The sequence below is a fragment of the Solea senegalensis genome, linkage group LG1, assembly GCF_019176455.1.
Source record: "Solea senegalensis isolate Sse05_10M linkage group LG1, IFAPA_SoseM_1, whole genome shotgun sequence".
Classification (NCBI taxonomy): domain Eukaryota; kingdom Metazoa; phylum Chordata; class Actinopteri; order Pleuronectiformes; family Soleidae; genus Solea; species Solea senegalensis.
The window spans coordinates 31536762-31563452 of record NC_058021.1 but is presented as its reverse complement, the minus strand read 5'-3'; the positions used below and the strand labels follow the sequence as shown (position 1 = coordinate 31563452).

General features: G+C 39.8%; 2 protein-coding genes across 4 annotated transcripts in view; both read left to right on the top strand.

Moving 5' to 3' along the window:
* Nucleotides 1-110: 110 nt before the first annotated feature.
* cpa6 (carboxypeptidase A6) lies at nucleotides 111-17476 on the top strand. Its single transcript, XM_044027566.1, has 11 exons — nucleotides 111-521; nucleotides 3369-3444; nucleotides 9998-10122; nucleotides 11661-11775; nucleotides 12189-12290; nucleotides 12850-12954; nucleotides 14087-14197; nucleotides 14537-14627; nucleotides 15967-16169; nucleotides 16254-16338; nucleotides 16415-17476. The coding sequence occupies exons 1-11, from the start codon at nucleotides 163-165 to the stop codon at nucleotides 16627-16629; spliced, it is 1587 nt and encodes a 528-aa protein (XP_043883501.1). The 5' UTR covers nucleotides 111-162; the 3' UTR covers nucleotides 16630-17476.
* Nucleotides 17477-19516: 2040 nt separating this feature from the next.
* arfgef1 (ADP-ribosylation factor guanine nucleotide-exchange factor 1 (brefeldin A-inhibited)) overlaps nucleotides 19517-26691 on the top strand; it is a 45883-nt gene continuing 38708 nt past the window's right edge. For all 3 annotated transcript variants that reach the window (XM_044042508.1, XM_044042501.1, XM_044042521.1), the window contains exon 1: nucleotides 19517-19899. In XM_044042508.1, the coding sequence (XP_043898443.1) occupies nucleotides 19776-19899 (124 nt within the window). In that variant the 5' untranslated portion in view covers nucleotides 19517-19775. The remainder of the gene's footprint in view (nucleotides 19900-26691) is intronic.

The following is a 26691-nucleotide window of genomic DNA, read 5'->3' as shown; positions in this document are numbered from 1 at the left end:
TGGAGCGGAGCGCGCGCTCTGAGACGGATCCAGTTACCAACTTTGCCGACAGCAGATCACGTGACTCAGGTCCTCCTCATTTTTTTTTTTTTTTTTTAAAAGAGCTGCCTCTGCTGCTGCTGCTGCCCTGTAATTCCCTCCAGAGCTTCAAAGAGGTGGTAAATGTCTGCCTTGTGCCATCTGACCGACTTATTACGCACCTTTTGCACCTTCTGTGTCAGACGGGGAAGTCCACGACAGAGCGAGCGCCGCAACACAACAGGTCACGCTGCCAATCAATGCCGAGTCTATCAAGATTGCTTTTCATTTTCTGCATCTTTTTTTATTATTATTGAATATAATAGTCGCGTGCATCCTCCAGAGGAACCACATGTGTGCGCGCACTCTTTGATCTGCTGGACAAAGATGGTTCTGGACCACAGAAGCGCATTTCGCGCCTCCGTTTTACTGGCGTGTGTGATAATCTGCAGTGATGTGTTATGTCCCGTCGGTGGCTCCCTCTACAGCAACCGCTACACAGGGTGAGTAAAGACCCCCATTCATTCATTCATTCATTCATTCATTCATTCATTCATTTCTGGGGGCTCCAGGGAGCGCTGGACATAATCACTCACTCACTCACTATCAGAAGAGCTGAGGCTGCGGGAAACGCGTGGTGGTTCGTCCGCAGAGATGAGGACACAGACTTTAATCTCATGTTGAGAGCAGCAGAGGCGGATATGAGCAAAGACAGAAAGTTCACAATCTGTTTGATGCACCACGGGGTTCTTTTTTTGTTTACTCCATATTTTCTCCAGGCTGTTCCGGTTTTCTGATGCCATTTGGATGAGATTGGATCTGTTTTTGTTGCGGGACATGAGACACTCACGACATGCACAGATGATACTGCAGCAGCAGCAGCAACTGTGTTTAAACTATACATATTACAATTATTATTTTTGTTTTACACCATCTGACAGACAGAAGACTTGACAAACGTACTAAAAATGTGGAAGAAAATCATAAAACAAAGTCGCAAGAGTGAGATGAAAGTGCTTACTTGAAACCACTGGACTAATACTGGAGTCAATAAGTATGGCAAGAATTACAAACTATAAAAATAATGTATTGCAGGAGTCAGCCTGCGTATATAAAGACCAAAAACGACAATTAAATATAAAACAAGTGGAAAATGAAGTCTGTTTATTCCCTTTTTTTTGTCACAAATGTTAGTTTTTGCACCACAGCCTCAGTTCTCCACCAAGCAGCTGCAACACAGTGTTAGAGCTTGAAGTGAACATTAAATGACAGCATTTCTATTTCTTAAGTCTCTAAGTCTTAACGCAAATGGTCCAAGAATGCATATCCAGGAGAAGACCGATACCTTCACAACATAAAAAAAATTAGATGTGATTTGTGAGCAGTAATGTTTTGTTTTTTTGCCCCAGTGTGATCATACATATGTATATATGTATGAAGAAGAGACACTCACGTCTCCACTTAGACCCTAAAAGCAACTTCAGTCAGGATCCAACCCTGGTTGTTAAATGTGTAACTGGTCAAATGGGACTGAACACCTACAGGAATTTGGCAAAAGCATAATATAGGAGGCACAAGTGTGAAAGTATTAATGGCCAGGCTTTTCAAAAGAGCTTTTGATGTGATTTAGCAGAGTAGCAGAGGGAGAGAGAGCGAGACCACCACGGTTGGAAACCCAAACCCCCCCCGTACCTCATCAGATTCAAACACCATATATTTTGGATGAGTTCCAAAGAATTTCATATATAACTTTGCTCCATGGCGTGACAACAAAAAGTCCTGATTTAAGCAGTGAACGTTCATAAATCATTGTTATCATAGTAGCACAGAGAGCTCGTACTGTATCATTTTCATTGTAAAAATAATGCCATATTATTCTTTAAAGGAGCAACTTCATATTGTTGAAAAGGGTTCTTTGAACCTGTTAATGGACAGAGCACCAGTGCATCAACAGTGAGAACTTGTTGTGTTAAAAAGCAAATTGCTCTCATACCACAGAGAATCCTTCCATCAACTGACGAACAACTGAAAGGCAGATTTAGTCTACAAAGCCCTGCAGCTGGGAGATGAAAAGCCAGTGAGAGGCCAGAGCTGTGACAAAACAATCTTGTCATCTTTGACTCAAAGATAAAGCGGAGCTTTGGATTCCAAGTGTTATCGCAGTCAGGGCAGAGAATGCACATATAGTGTGGTACTTACCATAAACCTTTTCATTTATTCATCTTCATTTCCCGTCCTATTTTTTTATTTTCCTCTGTCGTTGCCAGTGCCATGGCAACAGCAGTGTGTTGTGGTCACTTAAGTGGATTGGCCGCTCACTTTTGATGCTCTGGGCCTTTTGTCCTCAAAATCTCTCTCTCCCGTCTCTGTCCTCTCTCTCTCTCAGATTGGCTTGTTGCCACCTTTGTTGCCGGGCCCGACTTCCTGTGTGACACACTGTAAAAAAAAAGTGAAGGGAAACACAACTTGAGAGAGGAGGACACAAGTGGGAGCGTGTTAAACCCCATAAATTGTGCCGCGAAGAGCAAAAAGCAACAGGTTCATGATGAGAATAGCGAGTGTCTCTATTGTAGTAAAGCGATAATAAGTAACGTGTTTGCAACTAAAGATTATTCTCGGATGTCATGTTTTTGTTCACAAACTACATAAAATATTCACGTTTAAGATGCTGAAAAATCACTCAAACTGATTAATTAATAAAAGTTGAATTGAATAATCAAATACAATAACTAGTAAATAAACTAGTCCATGAAATTTGGTAGACTCGACAAAACTGATCATTCTAAGTGGTTCACATGATCTAAAAGGAATAAAAAAAAACTTTTACATGTCAATATTAATAGATATAATTATATTGATTTATTAAAATGATCAAATATAATAATAATGCATACTATATTGTCAGGTGTTATCACCACTTGCTTACACAGCACATCCCGTCCCTGTATGACTGATGTCTTAGAATGTGAAACATCTGCTGCTACTGTATCCACCAAAGAATAGTTCCAGGTGCCACTGGCAGGCGCTGGAAACGCTGAAACCTAATCTTGTAATGATGTCTCACACGGGAGGGTTTGACCCCGTCATCTATATAGGACTCTAAAAAGGAGGAACCACCCATTTCACCATCAAACAAAATACCTTTATAGGTGTCACCCTAAATTAGCACAATAGGTGGTTGCATTACCCGTCTGTGGCTCTGTGGCCCAGATGTTTTTTTTCAAAATGATGTGCACTCGGGGGAAATGGAACCGAGCCCTCGCTGTTATCGTGAATTTAAGCGGTGTCAAAACCCCCCGCGGGGCGCTTTTTGATCCCGGCTGTAACACGACACTCTGTTGTTTTCGCAGTGATCAAGTCTTCAGAATAACTCCAGGTAATGACGAGGAGGTCCACGCGCTCCGGAAAATGCTGACACGCATGAAGGTTTGCACTTATTTTGACAGAAATGTTTACTATTATGTGTTATTATGATGTTTTTGTGACCACACAATGCTGATACTGGTCTGGAAAAAGAAAAATGATAGGAAAAACTCTACAGATCTACTAAAACTACAAATCACGTAAATGTTTCACTGAACACAGACTGTAAAAATGTGGGTTGTTGATTTCTTCCTTATGAGAGCAGAACATTTGGAGTTGGAACATTATGTGGCTGGTTATGACTGCAGGGCCACACGATGGATGTAGTGGTTAGCACTCTTGCCTTTGCAGCAAGAAGACCCAGGTTTGTGACCCAGGTCTTGGAGTTTGAATGTTCTCCCCATGTGTGCGTGGGATTCCTCCGGATTCTCCGGTTTCCTCCCACAGTCCAAAAACATGCAGTATTGGGATTAGGTAAATTGGACACTCTAGATTGACCGTAGGTGTGAGAGTGGATGGTTGTTTGTCTCTCTGTCATGGACTGGCGAACTCTCCAGTGTGTGACCCCTCCGTGACCCTCATGTAGAGGATAAAGTGGTAGAAGATGGATGGATGGTTATGACTGGGTGGTAAATAGTAAACATTTATGTAAAGACTCAATTGCTCTGATATTGGTATCGATAGCTATTCAAGGTTGTACTTTCCCTTGTTCACCAGTTTCGGCGTGTATCTTCCGCCTTCCTCAGAACTGTCACCTGACGTGCCTTATCAGCTACTGTTACGGAGGCGTGGTCTTCCTGTCAGATTTGACGGGTCAACCACGTCTCCTTGTGTCCGTCACCAATTAACATCAGGTGACAGTTCTGAGGAAAGCGGAAGATACATTGCCGAAACTGGTTAACAAGGTAAAAGAAAACTTACTGTTGTCTAAAAAAACAAACTATGTTCAATCAGAAGACATAATGAACTCTTACAATATATTCAAGGTTGTTATATTGATGTCAAGGTGGCATTGGAGCTGTCCCTGTTATTTTGAATAATTTGGCTTTAAAATATACTTTGTATTGGTTTGCAACCGTTTGTGAATTAATGTTTAATGAAGCCTCAAAAAAAACTGTGGCCGGCCAAGTTCAGAGGCATAAACTGCGACCAGGCTCCTATTGGACGATGACAGCTGAAACTTGTACATTTTCATCTAAACGGGAACATCATTCATACTGGAGCAGACCTGAAACTAGTGACTGAGACTATAACCTTGGTTAAGGTATATATGGTTTTGTATTTATATTACTTTATGATGCCCTTTTTTCAGTTTTTCACATAACTACATCTTCTTGTAGGCTATTAAATATTATATATAACATATTAAATAGCTAATATCTTGACAAGTATACTGATATCTATATAAATAATATGGGTGATTATTTTAATGTGAATTTATGTTTTATTTACATATTTACGCTCATGTTTTTGGTTCCTACCAGCCTATGTTGTTGGGGGGGAGAGATTTCGAGTGTGCGTGTTGTGCAACGGTTACAAAGCGTTACAAGACCATTAACTCTTGTGGGAAATGTTTACACACATTTTAAATCAAGTCGCAAGTTCTTTTTACGATCAGCAGATTTGCCCCCTAGTGGCTATTAAATATATTTGTACTTTTCAATCGGCTTTAGGATGAACTGTGAAGGCCAATTCAATCTTTTTATGTATGGTTTTTGGTTTTTATTAGAAGTGCAGCATAATTATAGTATTTATTCTGCTCGTACCAGCTTTTAGTTCCCCCGTGATTTCCCTGTGACACTTGGACAGGAGTCACAGAGAGAATGAGCCATGGAGCTGGTGGTGAAATGCAAAACAGAGAGACAATGCAACAGCCGAGTGTGGTCATCTGTCACAGTCACGGCATATTCCCCTCCATCTGTGAGGCTGGGATACTCTTAATGCTCCGTAGTCATTTCTGTGAGAAGCACCGACAGGAAAAAACGTGGGATCTACAAAAAAAAAAGGTTTTATTCATTATAGAAATAAAGCGCTTGGATATCTTACAGCAAACAAACTGTATGAACATGTGTTTTCAAAGAAACTAAAATAAGAGGGAAACCCAGGAGGACGAAAGCCTCGCCTCGCCTCTCCTCCCAAAATCATTTGGGAGTCATTTTCCATCAGCCCTGGGAGCATGAATGACCTTCTTCTGCATATTGTTTTAGTTTGCAAATACACAGCAAAGATTGTTTATAGACAGAAAAGCAAGGATCTGCCCTCAACTGCAGCATCTCATACTCAACGCATACTCAAAAGGTTATTTGAGTAATTGATTTAAAAGTTGAGTTGCACCAATAAACTACTGTTAAAAGGTGTTTTTAGGCTTAATTGTGTGATACTGGTGATCAATTTACAGTCATATAATCAAAAAAACACAGAAAAAGCTGCTTAATATGCCATCATTTGTCTAAATAAATCAATTAGTAGGGCAGTCAATATTTGAACGACAGTCCTACACTGTATTTGGATTGGATTTTGTATTTAAATAAGGTTATAAGTGTTTTTTTGGAAACACCTTTGACAAAAAAACAGAAGCATAACATCAAGTTTCATTAACAAAATAATAATATAAGGTGTCAATTATTAGCTTCGTCAAAGATTTCAAGTGACTTGTTTGTCAACTAAGGAAAAAAAGGACCTTTTACATCTGCTGTTAACTAAAGAAAAATGACAACATTTTTAACTATTTTAGATATTTTCTTTGGGGCAAGTGTTTAAAACTACATCCATTGCTTGGGTCACTGTGGTCAGTTTTGGCGTGGAACTGCATATATGAGAGGCATTTGTCCAGGTTCAGGACATGTGAGCCATGACCTGCACAGCGCACGGGAAATAACAGAAGAGGGCAAAAGAGGACTCGGTCAATGTTTATGATTTGTGGTGATGGAAACCAGGCGAGAGCCAGGCTGCTGGTCAGGATCAGGATCAGGATCAGGGCAGGAGTTTGGGGAGGGCAACGGACACAGTGCTTTAAGGCCAAAACACGCAGTGGCAGCTCCTGTTTGGACAGCTGTGGATGTGTGTGTTTTCAGTAAGTCAGCCACAGTGGAGTCGGACGTTTTCAGCCTCAACCAAGACGCGAGGTCAAATAATTAAATAAATAAAAGACAGAAAGAATCAGGAATCGGATCCAACTCCAGGTGTGTTAAACATACTAATGCATATTGCTGCTCCAAAACACCTGGTAGTTGAAAGGTCATTCCCATGAGAAGTTCTCAGGAGCTCTAGACGTAGCAGCAACAGTTAAGGATAAACTGCAGTGACCTAAAAAGTCAGAACCAGGATTGGTGTGAGTGTGTTGTCAAAACATGTTTAAATAAGTCCTGAACACCCAGTAGAATAAATACATTCAACAATGTAGCTATGTACCTTTCAAAGATAAGGCTTTTTTTTGTATCAGAAAGTTAATAATTACTTTTCTGCTCCATTTCCATGTTGGTATCTAAAATAAGACAGAGGCACTTTCCTGTTTACAGCAACTTTTCAATTTTCTCCAGATGATGTTTATGAGATGTTCTTATGTCTGACAATTGCTCCCCACTGTTCCCTTTATTATGACATGAGGCAAAGAAAAGTTGGGTAAAGTATTTTCATGAATTAACAGTGTAGTGGGCCGTTTGGCAGCAAAATATGTTCAAAATGAATCTTAATAAATGTTACTAAATCAAACGACTACTACAGTATCGCACCCCGGGCAGGTAGAGTGTACTCAGGCAAAAGAAAACTGAATGTTCAAGCTGGGTTATTGAGGTTTTGATGGTTTATTTAGTCCAAATAAAGCAAAGCAAAGCTGACGTATGAGTGTCTGCGAGTGCATCTAACCCAAACATTGCAATAAAGATTAACTATTAAAAAACTAAACATTGTAAGCAAAGCGATACTATCAAAAACATAACTATAATATAAACAAAATAAGCTATAATAAACAAACTAATGAAATTAACTGCTGAAATTACCAAACAGGTTATTAAAAGTGAACTTATTATCTATGAAGGCAGTAGTTTTTGGTGACAGAAATGTGCAGTTGCTTCATGTTCATGATGAGTAGTGACACAGAATTAGTGACAGTCTCTCTCTCTGTGTGAGCCCATGTATTGTCTGTGATGCTGTGAGGACTGCATGTGTGGAACAGATGTACTAATATCTATCTAAGATCACCGCGGCTGCTGCTGTCATTGCTGTGTATGAATTATCACGTTATTGTCTATGTGATGGGTTTCAGCGTTTGTCTCCATACATGACTTCATCATCATCCCAGTCTGTCTCCTCTTAGCAGGGGGAGAGACATCTGGTTTTGGTCCAAGAGGACACTGTAATTTACTTTTTTTTAAACCTCACATCTTACTTGAACCGTGACCGTTTCTTACAAAGCTCTTACATTGTTTAAAGAGTAGTTCATAACAGCGGGCCTGTTTTAATAGAATGAGACAGTTTTCCCCCTAAACTTTTCTGTTACACCCAGTATCATTATTTTGAGTAGATAAACCTGACATGTTTGATAAATCAATGGCAACTTCACATCTTAAGTGAAAGACTTGGAAAATAAATTCCATACATTTATTTCGTGAAACATCTCCAGTGACCCATTTGTGGGGCAGACTACTTCCTGGAAATGTTTCTGTCCTTTGCCCAGCAGCCATTTTGACAGGTGACTGTAGTGAAAATCACAGATGTAAGTCATCAAAATTAATGATTAATTTTCCTCAGTTTCAGGGTGTTTGCTGCCTCTACTGTCACACTCATCGTTAATGTGCTCAGTAACACCTGTGCTTTTCCAGCTAAAATATGTCAAAATAGCCGCTGTGCTACGCTAGCTGTTTCACTTCCTGTTCTCTGGCGTTATGGCAAGCTAAGCTAGCTGGCTGTTAGCTCTGCTGTAACACTCAGCAGGAATTTGCTATGTGTGTGGGTTTTTCTTTTAAAGTTAATTTATTATTTCCTGTTACTTTTTTTACTTTTTAAACAGCTCTGTTATGTGGTTGACACGTCTGTGTCTCATTTGCCTGTGTGTGCTCATTCATCCTAAAAATGTCTTCACTGCACCTCTACCTATCTATAGGTGCCCCATCCACGTTCAATACATAGACTTCATGTATTTTGTTCTCTATGTTGTGAATAGAGAATGTTTGTTTTATTCAGTTTGACAGATATTGTGATGTATTGACATTTATGCTACAATATAATCGTTGTATCGTGATGTTATTGGTATTGTAGACCATGTATTGAGTACCCTCTGATTCTCACAACTCGGGTATAACTTGGAACATGTCAAACAGTCGGGAAGACTTAGGAAACAAAGTAAAATAAATATTCAACAATGTCAGTTTGTTTGACTTTCTCATTGTTTTCCTTGACATATAAACACTTCGCTACAGCTTCACCTTCTCTGCCCTAATAAAAAACCCCAGACAAAAAAAATTACGGCTCACAAATGCAGCAAATGTCAAATTGAGGGAATTGGGTTGGTTTTTTGGAGGAGTTGCATTATCTGATCACAGACATTTGATCTGCCTTTCAGACACTATGTGTGTTTAGGATTTGTTTGGCTTAGCGCAGAGCGTTGCTCAAACATTTGGGGTGCTTAACCATTTGGAAATACCATAAAAGAGCAGCAGTAGAGAGCGGTTTGCACTCGAGGGCACCGAACATTCCAGCTGCTCCTTTGGCTCTGAAGAAAGTTCAATTAATCTGGTATGCTTTCTGTAAACCATTAAAACAATTGACACATTAACAAGCATGTGTGCCAGCTTACATCTCCACCCTTATGCTTACAAATGGAAGCCAGCTGAGGAACGTCCACACGTATTTGTTTGCGTTACGTTATATATCACATTTCTTTGGCTACTGGGCGTTATCTTTTCAAGATCGCTGCTTTTCTGCATCTCATTGATACTGTGGAGTCATCAGCATTCCCCTGATTCACTTTGGTGATTGACGCCGTTTCAAACAGCCAATAAGATAACGAGGTCTCGCTGTGACTACACTTTAGTTACTCCAGTGTATTTTAGTGTATTATCAGAGGGCAGAGATAAAAATTACAGACATCAAAGAACGTAGATCATGACACGCACTTTGCACCAATAGCCACCAGAACATAATGGATCCACATGAAACACTGATCCTTCTTTGTCAATGCTGTTTTAAAATGTAGTGCGTCAGTGTTTGCTGTGAGGTCTTTTTCTAGTTGATTTGCAACTTCATACTTGATTATCTTTGTCATAACACCAACCATATGTTTTTTAAATCTTTCCTTTTACTTTATTAAGTATAAATGCCTGGTCAAATTAGAATAATATACTGTAAATTATATATTTTTACCCAGTTTGGGATTAACTCAATTATCAAAATAGTTGACTATTCATTTAGTAATCGATTAATAATCCATTATTTGAGTAATTGTTTCAGTCCTAAAATTTTCATTTTACTTTATTAAGTGTAAATCTTCATTTTAAGAATTCACACCCAGTTTAGGATCATGACAGTACATATTTCCATCTGTTTCAAATTAAATATATAATATGACACACCATAACATGACTGATTAAAGTCTCTCTCTCTTTGTTGGATCCCTCAGGTGGACTTTTGGCAGCCCAACAGCGTTTCTCTCATCTGTCAGAATGCAACAGTGGACGTCCATGTGAAACGCAATGACACACGAGGCCTACGTGCACACTTAAAGCAGGAAAACATCCATTACGGGTAAGGCCAGGAAACACCACGAGCTACAGAGGCGCACAACAAAATACAAATTACTGTATATGCACGCTCATTTGTATACTCTCACGTAATGACTGATCGTGTTTGCAAAGGTTTTCCACACCCAGAGGAGCGATGCGTCTGCTCGGTAACTGCAATTACCCAGCTCACCCTGGTCACAATATATGATTTACACACACAGTCGGACATAGTTTGCATGCAAAAGACCTGATACTTCCTAGAGGCTGACACACAGTATATCAGAGCTATCGCCTCAAAAGTTTTCATCTCTTTACTCCAGTCTTCATTAAAAAGAACAATGAGAGGATTGAGTTTCATCAAAGCAGTCACAGCTAGAAGGATTTCCATTGTCTTATCTGCTCTGTGTAGGGTAATATGATTGAAAGGATTGATATTCTTATTATGCACAGAAATGTTCATGTAAGCATATATTTGGAAGAATCTGGTTAGTATAAAAATACATCACACTATCTGTTTTAGTTCCAATTAGATGAGAGGAAATTCTTAAATGGATAGTAATGGTGCTAATTATGGTTTTGGCTCTTTTTTGTGAAGACAACACTGACAGAATTGGTATCATTTTGCTATCAGATTTAATGCGGTTGATGTGGCAGAAGAGGATAATTTTAAACAGCTGTAATTTGCTGAGAATGAATGCTCCTGAGTCAGCAGCACGTCATTCTACCTTCAGCACTGAAGTGAATTACTGTCTCTATGACTGTGTGTTTTGGCATTTCACTTTTCCTTTGTTTGAGCTTAATGGCATATGAACTAAAGTTAAATTAAAATTGTCCAAACCTGAAGTAGAGTGTATGGTTATATCAACCCATTGATAAAAAATGCTAACAATCATCATTTTGAGAGAGAAAGATGGCAACAACTATTCATGCGTATTCATGTGACACATCAGTGCAAATTGTGTGAAATATTGTTGAAGCTTTAGACTGTTTAGCACTGTGCTGCTGAAGACTGTGCGTCTGTGTCTTAAGTGCTTTCCATTAATAGATGCCATTAGACTGTATCGATGGTCAGCAAATAGTAGGTTGTGCACCTCAAACAACAGCAAAAACATCATTATTCCGCCATAAAGCGTGCCTCTACTTCACTGCCTATAATTTACGGTACATTTTCAGCCTTGTTGTGGAACAGAGAAGATAAATCCGCACATGATTCACTCTCTGCAAAAGCAAAATGCTAGTAATGTAAGCTTCTCGTAACTCGTAAACAGAAAAAAACACTTTGCCAGTGTGTGCCAGTGTGTAGAGCTGTTAAATTTGGCTAATAAAAAGTTAACCTTTGTATAAAATGGCCTAACCATGGTCACAATTATTTAATAATCAAATGAAAAATCAGTATGTAAATAAAGGCTATTAGTAAAGATATACTGGACACACAAACTGTCCAGAAATTCCAGTGGATGTCTGCACACTACTACTACATGTTTAAATGTTGACAGGTATGTTACAGTGATTGTCTGTAATGTTTACGCTTGTCTAATTTACTCTCTCTTCCATCCACAGGGTGTTAATCTCCAATCTGCAGAAGGAAATTGAGAAGCAGACAGGATCTCACTCCTCTCGCAAGCGGAGGTCAGAGTCTCAGTATGACTACGAGGTTTACCACTCGCTGGAAGAGGTAACTGCGAAGCCCACCGTCTGCTTACGTGTTGCTACACTACACTACGCTCAAATGCACACAAAAAAGCAAAGGAAAAGGATCTTAATCTTCCAATTAGTTCATTCATAAGGTCTTACTGCTCTTACAGCCTGGTGCTGTCATACACACACATACACTCTCTTCTTTAGACACTCCACGGCTGTAGAGTGTTTATTTTAACAGGTCAATTACGCCGCCAGTTCATGAGTGTGTCAGGTATCAGAATTACACACAAATTCTAAGAGCCGACACATCTTCACCACCCTGAGCTTTGACAAATGAATGATACAAATGATACTCACAAAAACAGTAATATGCAACATTTTTACTCTGTTTATCTTTGAAATATTCAATAATATTTTCACTGTAAACCATTATTATGTCCTTACAAGATCCAGAGCTGGATGTTTGAGATGAACAGGACTCATCCCTACCTCGTCGACATGTTCTCAGTTGGGAAGTCGTATGAGGGAAGACCACTGTATGTGCTTCAGGTAATGACAGAAGAGATGAGATGCACCTAAAAACAAACAAAAAAAGACACACACATGCATTGTCATGTTACTTTAAAGGTCCAGTGTGTTAGAATGTTTTTAGAGTGTGTTAGAAAGTGTTTAGAGTGTTTTTCCACAAGCACGACTCAACTCGGTACGGCACGGCAGGGTTATTTTGCTTTTCCATTAGTGATAGCACCTGGTACGTTTTTAGTACCTGCTCATGTGAGGTTCCAAGCAAGCTGAGCCGATACTATGCGTGTCGCCGTCAGACTGCCGTCCACTGATTGGTCAGAGAGTGTCGTCACTGAAAGAGTCATGAGTCATGCGATGACAAGAATCAAAGCGAACAATGCCAATAATACTTATTGTAATGGAAAACCAACCTAAGCGTGTAGAGCCGTAGCAAGGTGGTACGATGTAGTGGAAAAACGCTCCCTTTCCCAGGTGTGTCAGGGAACTACGGTGGCCTTCACATACCAGAAAGGACGTCATACTTAAAACCCTACAAAAATATCACACGTCTGACTTTTCAAACACACTTGTTGTCTGCTGTCAGCTAGGAAAGAGAAGTCGTCCCCAGAAGAAAGCGGTGTGGATCGACTGTGGCGTTCATGCCAGAGAGTGGATTGGACCTGCCTTCTGCCAGTGGTTTGTTAAAGAGGTGTTCTCCCTTTTTTTTTCTTCTGGTCTACACATTTTGAAAATGTTTGTTTGAAGTTACACACTATTTGCACCTCCTGTAGGTGTCGTGACGTGTCATAACAGCAACATGCCTCCTCCTGAATGTAGCCCGAACAACTTCCTGCTGTGAGCAGGCTGTGATGTTTGCGCTGTGGAGCCTTTCGACAAAATGTGAACATCTGTTCACTTGTCGAGTACAGTTATGCAGATACTTAAGAAAACCCTTTATTGTTCACATGCTGAACACGACCCAGACGTTAGCACGGATTCCATTACAACCTCAAAGACTTATTAGTTAGTGCCCTCTGAAGTAAGGAGACCACAGTCGGTCATCAGCTGCACAAACCTTTAATGACTCCTTTTATGTGACTTAAATGCCAAATGAGTGGGGTTTTGCAACACAATGAGAGAGAGAGGGGGAAGATAATTTAGATAATAATAATAATTACATCTGAATATCAGTGTCAAACGTCAAGTTCTGGCCTCTTTTAGGAATTCTCACATAATAAACATCAACTGTCAGGTAAAATATTTTAATCTATCATACCAAAATGAACTGATGTCAGTCAGAAAATAACTCCTTCAGTATGTGCCACCGTAAAGTAGCACTTGCACCATGAGTGTGTGTGCAGACATCAAAAGATAGACAGCGAGACAAATCAGAATACATGACTAATTCAGCACAAATCGTCTCATGGACTTACAAGTTCAGCAGAGAACTCTTCAAAGAAAGATGAAATAAGAGGGGTAAAGCAGCAGGGTACCAGATTTTCATTAAAGTTTAAATAATGAATTCACTGTGATGTAGTAACTTAGCTTGGCCACTGGAGGTCAGAGTGACATCTTTGTTCAACACACAAGTGTGTTAACCTTTGCCTGAATCTGATTAATTGGGTTTAAGTTGTATGAAATCAGCGCCACAGATCTCTCCTCTCTCTCCAACACTCACACCCTCATCCGAGCATTAAGCCACTTCATTCACAGGCATTCAAAGAACAGAGATAGTGATAAAAAATGATGTGTAATTGCACTTCAGTCTAGATTTGTGTCTTGAATAGAAAAAAAAAGCTTAGAATGATTCATAATGACACTGGTTTATATTTTAACTACAGGCCATCAACTCATACCTGTATGACTCCGCGATGAGGCGACTACTCAACCAGCTCAATTTCTACATCATGCCGGTCTTCAACGTGGATGGATATCACTTCAGCTGGACCACGGTGCTGTAGGATAGTCACAACATTACCATACTGACACTTTGCTTAGCAATTCATTACTACCACCCACAGATTTTTTAATCATCAAGGCAGCATCCTGCAAATGTTGTGTTGAATTAAATCAGATGTTATAATGTAACTGAAAAAAACACCCCAATCGCAGACTCCTAATGCAGCACATTCATTCCTCTGGTAAAGTGATAATCCATGTATAATTCAGTGAAAAAGATGGCCTGTAAAGTACCACTGCACTTGATCTGCACAAGTGACAGGTGGACTGCTTCAGTTTGTGTGACGGGTCTGGACAGTGAGTGAACATATGGTGGCTCTTTTCCCCCGTAGGATCGGTTCTGGAGGAAAACACGGTCCAAAAATCACAAGTTTCACTGCCGAGGAGTGGATGCGAACAGAAACTGGAAAGTGAAATGGTGTGGTGAGTTTTCGTCTCACGCACACATTCACACGTAATTCTAACAACTAACCCTTAAATCAAGTCTTAATCCTCTAAAAGCCTTTAAGGTGGTGAGGACCAGACAAAATATCCTCACAAATGAATCAAAATGTGTCCTCAGAGCCTGCGATAGACATGAACACACAAACACACACTGCAGTCTGACGAGTCATTGATCGTAGTCTTTTGCTGATAAAGTCTTTTCTGTCTGTTACAGTGTGTGAAATGTGGCAAAGATGTTCATGTGGTAACAAAAATCTATTTTGGATGATGGGTTCTGCTGAATCATCATCCATCAGCCATTTATGTGGACAGATTTATGGAGAGAGAACTCCAAAGAGACATTGAAGTAGTTATTGAAATTGAAATGCAGCACTTGGGTTGTTACAGTTACATGGATATGACTTTAATGTATTCTTCTGTGACAGACTATTGTACACGTCCATATCATTAATATATAGTCCTGACGAAAATTACTTGTATTGATAATAAGCATGACTTCTAATAATCTTATCAGTAGACTCTACTGATGTTTTTTGAGATTCAAACCACTGCCAAATGAGTTCAAAGCAGCTCTACACAACTCTCTCTGTGTTTGTCAGTATAGAGGTGTTGCCTGGCATCATTCTCATGCTGCACACAAGAAGTGATAATGTTATATATCAAGATAGACGGAGGCAACAGCAACTTTTATGTTAGTAAAGCAAAAAAAAAGGCCTGCAAGCAGGTTTGGAGAGTGACTAAAAAAAATAAAGCACTCAAAAAATGTTTCAGAAGTGAAACTCATAAAACCCCGTTGTCCAGTGATACAATGGGGGTTAGGTCTGCTTGGGCTGATAGTTTGCTTGACAGAGCACGTTTTTTGGCAAAAGGATGCAGCAGACCAATAATGTGACATTGTGTATGTTCAAGAGGACTAAACAGATGCAGATTAATAACATCAGCACCAAAAAACAACCACAAACTATGCACTGGTGCTTTAAGTCAAGATACGTTATCTGAACAATTTATTTTCTATCTTATTTTATATCTCTCAAGGTCTCCCTTACACGTTCCGTTTACGCTGTACGGCATTCATTTACATGATTCAAGTTCACTGTTCTTTAAACAGAAAAGAGATGCTAATGCAGGATGTTTGTACATGAGAGACAGTGACAACATGTAGAATCTTAATCTCAGTCTGTGTGTCCATATTTTCTCTCAGTATCTTCCCAGAAGATCACTGTGCCAAACCTCTGTAAATGTTTTTAAAAGTTCCAGATCCTCCTGACACAATTATACAGTGATTGACCGTTGCCTCTGTTCCACTTTCCCTCCTCAGAGGAAGGTGCCTCCTCCCATCCTTGTGACGACACCTACTGTGGTCCCTACCCCGAATCAGAGCCTGAAGTCAAGGCTGTCGCCAAGTTCCTGCGCAAGCACAAAAAACGCGTGAAAGCCTACATCTCCATTCACGCCTATGCCCAAATGCTGCTTTACCCTTACTCCTACAAATATGCCACGATCCCCAACTTCAACTGTGTGGTAAGAGAGCTGCTTAACAACTGTTATTTCACCCAAACAACCTGATATTAAATCCCACTGCTGTAACCCTAACCCTCTTTGCAGGAGTCAGCAGCACACAATGCAGTGACAGCCTTGTACTCTGCCTACGGAGTCAAGTACAGATATGGACCTGCCTCCACAACTCTGTGTGAGTCGTGTTCCTGCACAGTGAAAGAAACCAATGTTACACATGATTGTTGTAAACCTTCTTTCTTTCCTCACAGACGTGAGCTCAGGCAGCTCCATAGACTGGGCCTACAGGAACGGGATTCGCTACGCATTTGCATTTGAGCTGAGGGACACGGGACACTTTGGCTTTCTACTGCCGGAATCTCTGATCAGTCCGACTTGCACTGAGACGATGAGGGCTGTGAAGGCTATCGCGACAGGTCTGCTGAAGAAGTGTGAGACAGACAGGAACAAATTTCCATATATATGACCACAGCAGTGCAGGTCCGCACAGCGGCAACCCCCTACTTATCTCAGTGCCTCCTATTCCTCTGACATTTCATTTCAATACAAGATACCAAAGAAAGAACTGCGGAGAATAACAACAGTATGGATGTGAATTTTGTCTTCAACATTGATCACCTCATTTGTCGTCCCTGATAAGATATGAACTGATGGTGGTGGGGGTTTCTTTGTGCCAAAAATCCTATAAGCAGCCAGCCTGTTTACATATACTGAGAAGAGAGTGCCAGTGAGCATCCTGCTGGATCAATGGACTATGATCTGTGCCATCTCTGCTCTTAATATGGCCCAGGTTTTTGGGTTTTTTCTGACATATAATCCTCTCATAGTCCCCCGGGATTTATTGTTACAAAGAAAAAAAACAACAATCATGCAGATTTTACTACAGTATAAGCTTTTTTATTTCAGCAAACAGCAGTAATATAAGCACTTGATACAGCAGCACTTTTAAATAAAATACACTAAAGATTTTTTTAATGTTATCCAAAAATGCAATTCCTAAAATATTACCATTGTAGTTTTAAATTAGGATAAATACATTATTCTGGATGGGTTTTTTTTTAAAGAAAAATACTTCATATTAGTTCTATGACAATGTTTAATGTGTGCTGTTAATGCCTGTATTACTGCAACATTGATGGTGTACATAAAATGCTATCATCTGAATATCTAGGGTTTGATTTTTTTTTTTTCCCCTCTCAGTTTCATTTGGTTCAGTCTGTCAGTTCTCAGCGTACTGTGTCATTACTCAGGTATGGATCAAGTGCCAGAAATGTTTGTCCTGTATCTGTCTTGAATAAAATGTTGTTGTGTCACACATGTTCCCTCTCACTCATTTCCCACTACACATGAGTCAATCTCAGCTGACATAAAGTAGGTTTAAAGGCAGAGTTCACCGTCGGCAGGTTGCCCTCAGTCCATCACAGGGCAAACACACACACGGACACAAAGAAAACCATTCACTCTCACATTCACACCTACAGTCAACTTAGAGTATGCATGTTTTTGACTGTGGGAGGAAGCCGGAGTACCTCGAGAGAACCCACGCACACAAGGGGAGAACATGAAAACTCCACACAGAAAACCCTCAGTGGAAATGAGATTTGACTTGGTGACCTTCTTGCTGTGAGGCAACAATACTAGCCATTGTCCATGTGTTTTTTATTTATATTTATTTGATTTGTAAGTTACATATTGTTAAAAGTGAAGTATAAATATGTATGTCCTGGTACAGTATCCATGAAGTGAACAGCAAAGTACAGCCATTATTTAGCGACCGAATACACACCTGCATACTCAGAGCAGATTAGTTTTCATAAATTCCCCTATTTACCCAGAATTAGTTGTTCTGAATGACGTAAAACCAGCATGACTGGAATGCAAGATTAATTCAAACAGAACTTTATTGGGGTACCAACCTAAACTGCGTGTATTCACACCTGTTCCTACTAGTGCACAAAGCTAACGCCATGGTTACACAAGTATGCTAATACCGGAGAATATGCTAATAACGAGAGAAACAAACAACGAACAATCAATGAGTCAGTCAACAACTCAGACTTCAGACAAGGCTTCTAATTAGAATTAGAAACAGAAAGAGTCAGGGGGAAATCAAGCATTAACTTCAACAAAGTGGAAAACAATTAGTACTTACCGCTTTTCCAAAACCGTTGGATTGAGAGAAGTATAGAATTAGTGACGTGTCATCTGATACCCGACCAATTACTTCCTTTTTTAATTTGTGCGCATGCGCCACGGGTAGGACGTTTGTTAGGACACCTGTTCCAAAACCCACCTGAGACAGACAGATTCTGTCTATTATAGAGCTGCAGCTATCGATTATTTTCTCGATTAATCGATCAATCGTTTGGTCCATAAAATATAAGAAAACCTTAAAAAATGTTGATCGGTGTTTGTCAAACCTGGAAATGATAATGTTGCACAGACCAAAATTATTGACTTTAAATTATTTCTTTGTTATCCAGAGCAAAGAAATGAGGAAAATATTCATATCTAAGAAGTTTAAAAAATTGAAAATATCGTTTTAATCATGAAAAAAGCTTCAAACCGATCCATTGATTATCAAAATAGTTGTCGATTCATTTAGTAATCAATTAATTGTTTCAGCTCTAGTCTATTATGTTATTTGACTCCAGATTTTTCTTTTTTTTCCACTTATGCGTGGCTCAGATTTGGTTACATTTTCATTTAAAAATGATAAATGTGACAATGAAAATTAAATTATTATAAAACAGTGCATTTGTATGTAACTTTTACTGTTAAAAAAAAACAAGGTTGGGGTTCTTTCTTGTGTTGTGCAAAAAGGACAAGGGGACAGAAATCTCACATGAATTGCTTTTAATTAATGGGAAAACCCATTACAAATTAAAGTGCTGACAAAATAAAATATGTAAACACATAATGTATCAGTCAACATGTCACTCATCCAGGGACCTGGTTCATTCACCTGTCCTTATTATTCATTCACTTGTCAATCATCACCCACCTGTCCTTGTACTGATTCATTGTCCTTATTATCATTATCCTGTCCTCATTTTCATTCACCTGTCCTTATGGTTCATTCACCTGTCCTTATGGTTCAATCACCTGTCCTCACCTGTCCTCATCATCATTCACCTGTACTCAACCTGTGTATGAATTTTTATTTATTATTTTCAGGCCCACATTTTTAAGTAAAAGTAACATTACAAAATCTAAATAGTACAAGTACACAAAAAAACAACTCAATTACAGTGACGTGAGTAAATGTAATATTACTTTCCACCTCTGACACACACACACACGCACACCTTTCTCTCTCTCTCTGCCGCCTCACTGCGGCCGCGCTCGAACGTACACGTGACGTCGCTTCCTCTCTCCAACATGGCGCAGGAGGCAGGTCGCTAATGGAAGTCTGAGGGATTTACCCCACCTTGTGTGTGTTTATTTATGTGTGTGTGTTCGGGTCTGCGCGGCGGCTGACATTTGTGAAGCGGGGATACATCTGTGTTCGCAGCGGCTGCAGCAGCCCTCACCCCTCCCTCACACCCCCCTCTCCCTCTCGTGGGACCAGGCTCACACACACACACACCTCGCCCCAAATTCCGGTGCGACATGTTTGAGGGCAAAAAGACGAAAAACATGTTCCTGACACGGGCTTTGGAAAAGATCCTGGCGGACAAGGAGGTGAAAAAGGCGCACCACTCTCAACTGCGCAAAGCCTGCGAGGTGGCACTGGGTGAGTTAGCATCACATTTCAGACACGTCATTTAAAATCCCCTTCACTTATTCACCGGTTATCCCACAAAAACAGCACGAAACGTAAATGGAATTTAACGCCGAGTGCCACTGTTGTCGTGAGTGTATTCGTGTTTATTATTCACCCAAAAATAAAACCCGGCGTATTTTTTCAATAGACGTGGCAGGAGCTAAAGTGAAGATGATTCCGTATTAAACACGGAAATGGTGCAGCAGCAGGAGCAGGAGCAGGAGGAGGAGGAGGGTGGGTGTTTGCATTAACACTGAGCCGATGCTGCGATGTGAAAACAGGCCACAACACCGGGCACAAAACAAAGTTCCTGAAGGCTGCTTGTTCCTCCTTAATCGAGCTTAACGAACGGCGACGCCACGAGCAGCTGTTAAATTCAAAACTATGTCGGTATAACTCGCTCGTGCGGCTTTGTCGCCATAGAGATGACATGTTTGCGTCTCTTCCTGGTTTCACGAGACATGGACCAGGAAGGAAGAGGAGCGTGTGGACATATTATTTTGCTCTTTTTTTGCGTATGGGGTTTTGATTAATGGGTTAAATCATTAATCCTGTTCATGGTTATGTAGTAAAAACCCACACGTAAAGCTGGCTCAGTGACAGGCAGACGTTTGACAGCTGTCAGAAAGTCAGTAGTAGCTTCGTGCTAAGAACAAACGTGAAGCTGTCGGAAGTGAAAGCTTAATTACTTCCGGTTAGGATTTCACAATATAATACACTTTGAACCCTCTGGCTCTCGGTTAATTTAGTAAAATGAAAACACTGAAGACACATCAGACTGTTCGCTAATTGTTTTAGTTAGTTAGTTTTAATTTGTTCTTAGAGTTTGCTAGTTTTTAATTCGTTTTCATTTTTTGTAAATGCTTAGTTTTAGTTTAGTTTTGCTTAGTGTTAGTTTTTTGTAATATGCAGTATTTGCAAGATTCAATAGGGTGATAATAAGTATTGTTTCTCAAAAACAACTGAAGTTTTATTTTTATGTTTGCCACATCAGCAGTGCTTCTATTTTGAAGGAAACATCACCTGACAACCGGTTTTAATGTAACTACATCTGATAACTTAATGAAACTAGTTAGTTAGCAGGTTTATTTTCAAAAACATGTCCCCAGGGTGTTACACAAGTCTACAAACTGGAAATGCACACAGTTGCAATGAAGATATTAGTTCACCTTTTATTTTGACAGGATTTGATGGTTGATACATGATGCCAGTTCTTTTTTTGTTTTTTTGGGTTTCGGAGGACAGGGCACATATACTGTATTTTCCAAATTTTCTTTTTCCCCCTACATCTGTTTAAGTACGACAGGTAAATAACAACAAATGATCCTTGCTTAACTGAAATGAACAACAAGCGACTCTTACCAATTACCCTTTGTCTACACTGCATTGATCTTAAATGAATAAAATTTAATCTGGTGACCTCTGGACACAACTAGTGATTGTTTTTCCTCATGACCAGACTTTTCCACCTGGAACAAGCACAGGGTTTGTCCTGCAATAGGACGGAGTAGTAATATGACCCTGCCAAAGAAACAATGAGTTTCATGTTGTGCAGCAGCCAAAACAACCTACCTGTACAGACAGTTGTTGCATTTATAAGCACATTCAGCTGTTGCAGGCCTTCACAGTGGCCTTGAAGGCTAAATACACCAATGATGTTTGTCTCGGCTTGCTCTGATGTTTTTGCAAAGCCGGCTCACCCACACAAATAATTATTCCTTCCTACACTTCTTTATCAGTGGAGCACTTTGGGGGAAGAAAAGGTGCCATTTCACAGGTTTATTGAAGGAGGGTAGCTCTATAGAGCGTGGGTTTAAAGTGCAATTATGCTCTAAATCAGAATTTGTTGCTCCACTGGTTCATGGGGAATCAATATTGTTTATTTAGGTGAAAATCTGAGCATTTATATTTTAATTGATGATTTTGCTATGGGTTTTATTGAATGGTTGTACACCCAATCATGGCTGATGACTATCTTACAGTGTCTAAGCAGCTTTTATTTACTGTTTATCCTGCTGATTATAATGCAGCACTTTCATTTTCATTGCTCCTGTTTTGTTATTTATTGACTTATCCACATAGCCGCCATTGAATAAAGTTGTCTGGACTAAAACAGGACAAAACTCTGGTTTAGTAAGAGTCTGGAAAAGATTGCAATACCAGGTCGCACTAGTAACCGATTCACCCAACACAACCAACCTCCTACTACCTGCCTGCCTGCAAAACTCACAAAAACACTGTAAACACACAGACTCCTAGACAAAAGCTAGAGGCTTAACAGAGAAAAGAGATGCTGAATAATATTATGTCCAAATCCCTTGCACAAAACACCAACTACTGTATTATTATAATCAATGCTGCAGGTAGGGAGGCCAGTGTGTGACAGCCAAATCAATCACTTCAGTGTAAATAAAACAATTGATTCTGTTTATTACAGTAGGGCTATAGGCACCAGATTTTTTTCTTTTTTTTTCAGTCAACTTTATTATTTGATAGCTAAAAAAAATTCAATTAAATACGATTTTAAGTGTTTTAAAAAGCAGTTACATCAAATTGCTTTCACACTGAATAGTATTGTTGAGTGTGCTCTCCCTTCATCCAAACAACATCAGTTACACAGCCTGTGGTGATGTAAAGTCTGGTAAAACAACAATTGTGTACCAGTACAATACAATAAGCGTCATTGTTGAGTGGAATTCCACCACTCATAATCTACAGAATCAGAATATTTGCAGTGAGCGTAGCAGTAGTACAGTAGTAGTGTATACTCTTGTTGTGAGAAATGTACTCCAGTCTCCTCTGCTGATGTCACTCAAAGTCTCTCTCTTGTACATTGCCTGTGTTTGAAGCCCATTCATGTTTTTTTTGTTATTATTGTAGACAAGTCAGCAGAGAACCAATGCAGGTTTGTGTTATGTACACAGAAGGAATGAGGCGAAGAGCTCCGACAGTGCTGCCTTTTGTCGTCGCACAGTCCTTCTTCACTCCCCAGCTGACCTTTTGCTCAGAATATCAAAATGTCACTCAGCGGGCTCCCAAAAAGAATCCGTTTTCATACACTCGACTCCAAACTCTTAACAATATCAGGCTCCTATTATCTTTGGATCTCACTGTGGAGACTTCTTTGACAAGAACTGTCTGATAGTGAGGAACAAGGAAGAGAGGAAGACTGACAGTTAACTCCAGAGATTATTTCATATGAGACGTCCCGTTGTACAGTACAGAAGAAACCACATTATTTTACACTGAGCCATAAAAAGAGGACATAATGCTGCTCCTGTGTTGTGATTGTATTTTGTTTACGGTATTTGATAGCATGCTGCTGTGAAACAGAGGTGTGACTTGTAACACAACAGCTTTGGCGACTGTCCTGCTATGCTGCCATCCATTTGCTTGTTGTGTCTACAACAGAACATCAACAACTCCTCCGTCTCATGTCTGTACCTTTTAATAAAGAAGGGTGACATGGAATAAAGGTATGACTTTCTTCCCCTGATTGGCTGATGTACCAAAGAGCCACGGCCTGTATCTGCCCATCACTCCTGAGAAACTGGCTTTTATTCGTTGTCGACACCACTTCCGGACGTTGAGCGTGGATGTCTTGTTTTTTTAAACTCAACCTGTCCTCGTAGACCCTGGAAGTTGGGGGGGACAGTCACACTGTGACTCTAACGAGCCAAATCAGGCGACTGAACACACGCTCCAATTCTAAGAGGAGTACTTGTTTACAGGCTAATGTAGCCACTCAGAAGTGTGGAATCCTGCTGAGCACATCTCTCATTATTTCTTTCCTCAGCGCGTTTGAACTTGGCTGCAGAGGTTCGGAGAAGTTGCACTCTTGATATTGTTTTCATATTGCGCTGAATGCATCGACGTGACAAGCCGAGTATTAACGTACTGTAATTGTGGGCAGTGTGGCCAAAATGAATAATATGGAAGTGTTGTTGTGGTATTATTTTTATTATTATTATTATCGCTTCAAAGTAAAAGCACTTTATTTACCGGACATTGAGCCACATGGCTGTTCTTTTGGATGCTTGATACAAATCCATTATTCAGTGGGTGTTTTGTTCCTGGTGTGTATCACTGCTGTGTTTGTTTATATCGGCTGTGCAGTTTTGCTGCGTCATGTCTTACAGAACAGTCACATGTATTCAGTAGGGGTGGGTCCAAAAATATCAATTTGGCGATATGTCGTCGTACTTCCTCCACGTGCAATACAATAATCGATGCACCAGGGGCAAATATTGATGTTATGATTAACAAATAAAGAGGCTCTAAAGTAAACAGCCGCTGCTTGGCGTCTCCTTGTGGCGATGCTGCTCAAATGAATGACGGGAAACTTGGGTGGAAGTTACCTGGTCCAAGAGGAGGTTGTTGATAGCGGGATAATGGAGGAGAACACTACGTTCAATACACAGATGTCATACATTTTGCTCTCGATGTTGTGAGTAAATAAAGAAATCCTGCACTTTTAACTTCACACAGATGTTTTGTTTTCTTCACGTAGGCAGATATCGTGCTATGTCGCTAGATGATTGTTTTGCAATCACAGAATTGTTGTATCGTGGTATTATTGGTTATCGTGGACCGTGTGTCACGTATCGTATCGTGAGGTACCCTGTGATTCCCGTGCGTCTCACAAGAGACAACAGGTAACAGCTATAGTTTGAGTAGTCTGAGTTATTAATTATGGCTGATTCTGGTTTCATAAGGCAGTCAGAGCAGTTGCAAGTTAGGTAAATTGTGAACGTAGAGCCAGACCAGTTGTATTTTTTCCTTTGAGTCATGCTGTCAATTGGCTTGTCAGCAGGTATTGACAGTGTTGAGTGCCTGTGGTGTCTCGCTGATGGTCTGAGGGTTTCCACGTACTGCCAAACATTCAGATTTAATGCATGTGTGGTTGTGAGAAAGGAATTTACAATGAACCATCAGCTACTGGCTCCGAGCAGGCATGAATGTTCCCCTCAGCAATTTCCCTTTTTACTTTTAAGTGAAGTGCAAGTGGGTTGCAGTTTTTTGTTCTTGTACCTCTCCGCGTGTTGTTGTCGCTACATTTGTCATTTGAAATGTGTAAATCCTGTGTTGTCACTGATGGCAGAGAGTAAGGATACATGGACTTGTAAGTAAGCTCTCAGCTATATTTTAAGCAAAATAAAAAAGTCCTGTTGCCGAGCCCACACCCAAGATCTATTCAATTCCTAACTTTCGTCCTCGATTAATTATTAACACCCCCAACAGCAATATGCAGATTTCTTAAATTAATTCCTTGTTAAAGAAGGTTTCAGTGTCATATTTGGTTGTTTTCCTCGCTGCTTCTCTGCAAGACTTAATTTAGACAAACCATGTTGTTTGCCCGGTGAATCTCATGGTCACATTCAGAACGGGCCAACCTTTTTTTCTTTAAGTGTTGGCAAAGCTGGCAGAGAGGAAATGTTGCTCTCATCATTAAGGGAAGTGAGCACATGCTTCCCGGTGATAAGCTGCACCATAACTACCTCACGCACACGCATGATAAGCACCAGGCTATAAATGGTCCCAGTTTTTAATTAATGTTTTTTACCAACTCCCCAAAGACCCAATACCAAACAGCTCTTCCCCCAAAATATGAAATCCAAGATATGAGAGCTGGCTGTTCTGTCACTGTATCATGAAAGCCTTTTACCATATCATTCATATTCCTCACAGAGATTGATCAACCCTGACGTTGAATTCAGTGTTTCCATTCAGCTGAGGGCAAACCAGGTAACCCAGTGATGGAAGTGACAGGCACTGCCGTAGAAAGTGTAAATGAGGGAAGAGACTAGAGCTGCAACAAACGATTATTTTCATAATCGATTCATCTGACGATTATTTTCTCGATTAATCGCTTGGTCCATAAAATATCAGAAAACCATAAAAAATGTTGATCACTGTTCGTCAACCCTGGATATGATGATGTTCTCAAATGTCTTGTTTTGTCCACAAACTGATGATTTGAACTTTTAATGATTTGTCTGGTATCCAGAGCAAAGAAATTAAGAACATATTCACTTTTAAGAAGCTTAAACAATCAGAAATCTTTTTATAATCATGAAAAAAAACTTCCAACCGATGATTGCTTATCAAGTTGTTTCAGCCTTAGAAGAGAGGGCAGATTGTTGTTGCTGGTGTAAATGTTAGTGGCACTGAATGAGGTTGTTTCCATGTTTAACTTAAACTGACATATGTTTGAATTCAAAAAGACAATTTATCATTGTTGAATCGGGCAATTCAAACACTTCTATTTTGGGATTGTTCTGTGATCTATTCAGTGTTCGAAAGTATTTTTTTTTTTTCCTTGCATATCACGTCAAACGCAATTAGATATTTTCTTCATATCTTTCAGCACTAATTCATATTTGGAGCCACAGCAGAGCTTTAAACAAAACAAGTGATATATTGGCTTATATGGAGAAGCAGTATCTAAATCTAAATGATGTGACATTTAGTGTAGATACCCACAGCCTACATGGAACCAACATAATGTTAAATGTTTGGATTTATGTTGGGGAAAGTTAAGACAAAATCACAGTGTGGCTTGAGACATTTTGTGATTTCAGTTTCATGGAAAACCTTTTCAAAGACAGATTGTATTGGTTAAGTTCTGTTTCCGTGCGGATGAGGTCCAATTGCTTCTGGAGCGGCACTCTTACTTGACAGATGAATCCTCTCTCTCAGATTTGTGTTGTTATTATACGTCTGCTTTACCATGCAGTCGACTCTTTAGTCTTTACTCTGAAT